Here is a 6,696-nt window from a genome sequence, read left to right on the forward strand (position 1 = left end):
CCGAGTACTGTGTTCGTCTATGGAGCGGCAACTCGCTATGATTAATTTCGCGTGATATCGTTAAAACCATCCCGCTGACAAGGATGGTTCGGTATTGTTCGGTGCCCCAGTGCTCTACGTACTGCACGGAACCGGGGATAAGCTTCCACTACTACCCTGAAAATGCCATGAACCGCAAAAAGTGGCTTGCAAGGCTGCGGAACGACAAAGAGCCGTCCAAATATGCGATGGTGTGCAGCAAGCATTTCGCTGACGATGCTTTCGTAGCCGTGAGGAAAAACGGAAAAGGTGAGTCTCTAAAATTTTATGGTTCGAATTATCTGCGGCCCGCAGTACTTCAGCGGCGAGAATCGTATGCGCGATGGTAGCGTAAACAATGCCCGTGGGCTCTCTTGCGATCGTCGGCATTACCAACGCGCTCACCTATTCCTATTTATTTCTCGCGATACGTACCGCATCACTGTGGTACTAGTTCGTGTGGACGTTGAGATGCTGATTTGTTAAAATGTGGTCCTGTTTACATGGCTTCGACAGAAGGGCATCGCAGCGGGCTGGCGGAGCGGTGAGGTGACGCGTCGATGATCCTTTCTTTGATGCTGTGACTTCGCCGCGACGTACAAGGGCGGCGTGCCGTTTTCTACAGAAACGGTTCACTGAGCTTTTGTCGTAGCATTGTAAACACGGCTGATGTTCAAGTGTTGCATAGATCGAACCTATCTACCTCCCTGTGCGTTGAGCTAGCGTTTGTTTATCACGTACGCTGCATGGTTAATGTGCAACACCCGCAAGTTTTGGGGTTCTAATTGAGTTTCGTCCAGTTTCTGGAGGAAACACAATTCCTCATGGACTTCCTGGCTTTGTTTTAGAGACAGTTTCCTGTGCGACATGTTGAGTGAAATCGTGCTAAGTGTAGTCGCTACCACATACTTAGTACCTGATTCCAAGCGATCGTTTCGTATAAAACCGCAACTAGTTACAGTAAAACTGCGTGCAAATAACGTTCTCGCTGAAAACAGCCTTCTTTGAAATTGTTACCGATGTAGGGTTCAAAACAGGGACCTTAATGTGCCCTCCCTCGCACGCTTTTTTTTTCTTCTAGTCTGCAAGCGAAGAAAGTTGAAGACCAATGCTGAACCTACACTGAATCTGCCGCAGCGCAGTTTTGACAGACCAAAGTTACCGCGAAAGGCACCAGGTGAGAGTTTGTTATTTTTAAGACCTCATCAAATTGACACATTGTTTTTTTTTATTAGTCTACAGAGCTCCAGTTTTGAATCAGCTGACAAGACTTGTGGACTCCCCCAGCAGCAGTGCGGGTGAGTTGCATGAAATGAACAAATTGTTTTAAGGTACGTCGGAGTGTAAGTCCAAAGATGGGTCGAATATAGCCAGTGAATCAATACCGGTCTGTTGCACTTTTTTATTGGTGTTGAACAACCTAGAAGTTTATTGGCGAGCAACTTATGCTCACCACCTTGTTCATAACTCTCGATAAAGCCGTTTTTTTTACTAAAGACAATGGCCAAACTGCTTCCACTGACTGACTGGCCAGAGGCACTATTAAACTGCAGGAGTGATGTGAGCTGGGCTTATTAATAAGAAATAATGGTCAGCACTGCGTGGGCCCCAATGTAAGGCCCGAGCCCGCTTTGTGAAGCCCGAGCCCGACCCGGGCCTATAAGGCCAAGCCCGGGCCCGGCCTGGGACCGTCGTCTGAAGCCCAGGCCCAGCCCGGGCCCAGTAATTTATTTTTCAGCCTAGGGAGGTCCCGCTGTGTATGATCAGGCCAGGTCATAGACGGTGAAGAAAATTTGTTTATTATATTTGGTCCAGTGTCTTCTTAGCGGGCAATCAGACGGAACATCTAGTCTACAAGCACATCAGGAATTGAAACGCAAAAAATAAAGGTTTTAAAGTGCACGTAGTTTAGCTTACACCATCTGCAGTTCACGCCACATTGGCGTAATAATAGCTCGTAATCTTACACCAGAGACACCATCAACTGTGATGACCAGACTCTTGGCAACTTCACGTGGTTGTCTCGGCCACAATTTGGTATTGCTGAAATTTCTTGCTCCCCGTTTGAAGTATGTGTGTGCATTGAAATATTTTACCTGCAGTGGTTGTTAAGCGATGGTGTTTCTCTAGAACGCAAGTTTTATTCCCGGCCACGGCAGCCGCTTTTGGATTGGTGCGACATTTAAAACATGTGTACATAGTCATGGGCGCACAGCTCCAGATTGTCTTAATTCCTTCCCCGCTAGGGCATTCTTTGTAACTGCACCTTTGGTATGTTACACACGAAAATATAAAATTTTGATGTAGTACGTGAAATGTAATTAAAAAAACAGTACAGTGACTATCAGACATTGCAAAACACGTTTTTAAAACAATTCCTGCAACTAACATCAGAAGCGCGTAAAAATAAACTCAGAATGTTCATTTTTATGTTCTTTTCTACACTTCATGTGGGAACTATTAACGGCCGGGCCTATGAATTCAAGCCCGAGCCCGACCCGGGACGCGGCACTGAGCCCAGGCCCATCCCGGGCCTGCCGATAATCGAATTCGGGCGGCCAGGCCCGCGGGCTGGGTCGGGCCTGGGCTTTCGGGCCGGCCCGGGCCCATGCAGTGCTCTAATTACTGCACCTTTGCAGCCCTTCCTTTGGCAGTTTTATTTGGCTGGCACGTCTTTCTAAACCAATTGTAGAGTTTGCCTGGCCATGCCTATCTCGTATACAAATGATGCATCATCGTCATTATTGCGATGGCGCGGATTTGGGGAAGCATTGTTTCATGCTCCCCATAATATGTAAATTCAGGGCCAGCCTGTAGGTTTTATTCATTCGTTCTTGACAGGACTGGCTATTTTAAAAATACGGAAACTTTGTTCGACTTTCGAACCTGGGAGATGTTTCTTTGGTAGGGTTACTTGAGAAGAAACATGTTGTGTGGTGAGAATCTGTTCTAGTGCAGTACAATGTGTTGTTGGGCTAGTTGTTGCATTATGCCGTATGAAAATTGCGCTAACTGGACGTACAGAGGAAGGCAGACAAACAATGCGCATACTAGGTTGCAGCAAGATTAGTGTAACACATGGGTAGGTGCTAGCACAGTTTTTCTTAGCGGTTATTCTGCCGTCACGCTTATTTTTGTTTAATACAAGAGAACTAATACTTAGACTAATGATATTGCATTTAATGGGTACATCTTTCTTCGTTGAACTTCAAGAAATGGTCGGTTTGTGCCAAAATGCCATAACAGTGTGCCTGAATATTGCTAAAATATATTTTGCGTGTTTTATACTGTGAGACGTTTTTGATATTGTATTTCTGCTGTCAGATGTTCACAATTTGCATCACATTGTGTCTGATTTATTAAATTACAGTAGCCCCAAAGAATTCGGGTTGTGACAAGCTACACTGTTATTTCTCGCTTGCATGCAGAAGCCAGCCAAGGGCCATCCAGTCCAAAAGACCCAGGTAGCAGTTTAAAGGATGCTTTCGCCATTGGTAGGTGGAATTTTTCATCGAACACTACTTGGGAACTTAATACGCTACTGTGCAGGTGATGATGGTGCTGACAACTGCAGTGCCTGCGACACAGAGGATAACACTGTTGAAGGTTGGTCCAGAAATTGCACTAACATTACTAGTCAGATTTATAACTCTAGCTGTTGGCAAAAGTACCCTCTGCAAATGCTGCAATTGCAGCCGTAAGCCTCGGAGCCAAGGTTATGCACAGCAACTAAATGGATAGGAAGCATGTGGGCTTGCATTTTCATTTTTATACAGTTTCCTCTGTTTCCGGAGAGCAAATCTGGAAAAGTTATAACCTGCGAATTAAGTTCACAGCCCTGGCTGCTTCGAAACCGGAATTTTGTTCTTATACAGGCTATGCACTCCTAAGATGCGAATGAATTAACCTTTCATCAACGTCTGAATAGTTGCGTTACTGAATTGCTTGAATAATATGCTTACTAAGGGACCACGCTCAAACTAGAGGAGTGTATAGAAACAGTCTCTTGCTAGAGAAGAGTTACTTGTTTGCAAAATTACTGCTTATTCCACAACATGCAGTGCCAGGTATGCCACTGCCTAATTGTAGACTTGCACATTTTTTACAGTGCCACCTGAGGATGTTCTTCAGATGTTTGCTTCCATTGTGTGCCAGCAGGCGGGTACATTACGAGATGCTTGCATCCAAGTGAACCCTCAGCCAGAAATTGGGCGTTCGAAGCCGTTGCTCTCGTACTCACTTGTTGAAGAGAAAAGCAAAATTCGGACTTTAACAGGGCTGGGGTGTCTTCAGCTTATGCAGAACATAATTTCAGAGTTCACTGCTTTACGCACTGTTTGTGTACCAAGAGGCTTTGCCTTAAGCGACGAAGACGTGGTTTTGATGGTATTTGTTAAGCTGTACCACAACATTAATTTCAGCTTTCTGGGGCTATTGTTTTCTGTGCACCGAACTACGGCAGCCAGTATTCTAAAGATTAGCATTTGCATTCTTGCGCGTGTTGTGGCAGATGCAGTTTTTTTTCCCTCAAAGGAGTCTATACTGGAGAACCTGACTATTTATTTTCACCAGTATAGAAACACACGTGTTGTGCTTGACTGCACAGAGATCGCACTTGAAAGGCCAGGGGACCTAACGTCACGTTTGTTGACCTACAGTCACTACAAGAAAACCTACACCATCAAAGTCCTAATTGGCTGTGCACCAAGTGGCATGATAACGTTGGTAGGCACTGGGTATGGCGGAAGAGCATCAGATTCTCAGCTCACTGCCCGATCAGACATTCTCAACAAGTGCATGCCATACGTCGACCATGTGATGGTAGACAAGGGATTCTTGATTGACAACCTTTGCGAAGAAGCCCGAGTAGGCATGGATAGACCTCCGTTCTTAAAAAAAAGGCGGCAGATGGAAAAGCACGAAGCACTTCGTAACCAAGCTATTGCTAGGGCACGAGTGCACGTTGAGTGAGCAATACAACGTTTGAAAGTTTATAAAACCTTGCAGCAGAAATTTCCTTTGCAACTTCTTCCTGTCTTTGACAAAGTAGTTTTGTTGCTTGCTGGTGTTGTGAACCTTTCAAGGCCCATCTTGGCTGAAAACAAGTTCCTCCCAAATACGCACCAAAGAGTTGTAGTCAAGTAGTGTCAAATAATCGTGTGACTGAGCATGTTTTTTTTAAGATGTTCATTGTTTATCTCCTGCTAAACCAAAGTCTGTCGGCGTGCTGTAGTTAAGTTGTGTTAAATAATCGTGTTAACAGACAGTTATTTTAAAACCCATGGCTTTCAAAATGCGACACGATATTCCTTCACGTGTTACGTTTGCTTTACCGACAAGAAGACAGTTTTGATTTTTTAGTACCCCAATGTTTGTCAGAAGCAGCCATCATAGTTCTGAAGCAGCAAATCCAATATGCCTTTTTTTCTGTTTGCAGTCATAAATGTGCTTCGAGTGCTCACTAGTCTTCCACTTTTATGTGTACGTGGGTAGTACAAGATAACTGTGATTTTATTTGTCTGCGGTTTTTTTGTCTTTTTTCACGCAAAGTTTGCAAGTTTTATTAGTGCCTGTGTAAATGATGCCTTATGTTATGTACACCACTTCCATCCCATTAGATTAACAACGATGATTCCTCAAACCGTTGTTCTCAGGTTGTTGCAGTCATAAATGTGCTTCAAGTGCTCACTAGTCTTCCACTTTTATGTGTACGTGGGTAGTACAAGATAACTGTGATTTTATTTGTCTGTGATTTTTTTGTCTTTTTTCACGCAAAGTTTGCAAGTTTTATTAGTGCCTGTGTAAATGATGCCTTATGTTATGTACACCACTTCCATCCAATTATATTAACAACGATGATTCCTCAAACCGTTGTTCTCAGGTTGTACATATATTTATTTTTCTGAAGGAAGTTTATGAAAAATAAATGAAGATCACGCACAAGCTGTGCCCCCAAAGCTCTCTTTTTATTGCAGTCAATTCATTCAGATGGGTTCACAAACTTCTGCCCCTGTACTAAAACATAGTTCCTGTAGCTGTGCGAATAGATCCCGAACAGGCTTCATATTCTGAGATATTTCACAATAGTTGTAGCCTGAACTTGTTTCATATTCTCAGGTATTTCACAATAGTTGTAGCCTGAACTCGGTGTCACAGCACAGTAGGGTGCAGAAAAATAAAAATTGCAATGCAGATAATAGTACAAAAGAATACAATCAAAATTCACAAAAAAATGCATTGCAACAAAAGAAACAATCAGCAAGTCATTGGTCAATCAATGTACAATGGGTGCCAGTTTCTCCGTGAGTTTTTTTTAAATGAGGGGGATGGTCAGTAGGGGGAGGGGGGAGGTTTGGCATCCATAAAAGTGTCAAGAAAAGCTTGTTAACAGTGTGTAGAACATGGAGGAAAGAAAAGTTCGGGAAGAGAAGACCTTAGGAATTACAGACCCCGCAGCCTACTCTGAGTTGTATACAAGCTTTTACCAAAGAAATAGTTAACCGCATAAGTGACAATATACAACCAACACATCCTGCCAGGGATGACATATGGAGTGGAAACTTGGCACCTTACTATGCAACTTGAAAGCAAACTTAGGTTGGCCCAGTGGGCCATGAAGCAAATAATAATCAGAGTAACACTCAGGGACAGGAAACAAGCTTCTTTGATCAGGGAGCA

General features: G+C 43.7%; 1 protein-coding gene across 3 annotated transcripts; it reads left to right on the forward strand.

The window, feature by feature from the left end:
• Positions 1-5,322, forward strand: LOC144172529 (uncharacterized). Of its 3 annotated transcripts, XM_077701204.1 has the most exons (6): positions 1-288; positions 1,100-1,195; positions 1,254-1,316; positions 3,447-3,512; positions 3,568-3,624; positions 4,127-5,322. In XM_077701204.1, the coding sequence occupies exons 1-6, from the start codon at positions 84-86 to the stop codon at positions 4,987-4,989; spliced, it is 1,350 nt and encodes a 449-aa protein (XP_077557330.1). In that variant the 5' UTR covers positions 1-83; the 3' UTR covers positions 4,990-5,322. The 3 variants fall into 3 exon arrangements, 2 of the variants coding, with proteins under 2 accessions (XP_077557330.1, XP_077557331.1); XR_013323035.1 differs by lacking the exon at positions 3,568-3,624; XM_077701205.1 differs by having other exon boundaries at positions 3,447-3,624.
• The last annotated feature ends 1,374 nt before the right edge of the window (positions 5,323-6,696 follow it).

This window comes from Haemaphysalis longicornis, unplaced genomic scaffold (assembly GCF_048455015.1).
Source record: "Haemaphysalis longicornis isolate Haplotype H1 unplaced genomic scaffold, Haemaphysalis longicornis Haplotype H1 scaffold_23, whole genome shotgun sequence".
NCBI classification, from domain to species: domain Eukaryota; kingdom Metazoa; phylum Arthropoda; class Arachnida; order Ixodida; family Ixodidae; genus Haemaphysalis; species Haemaphysalis longicornis.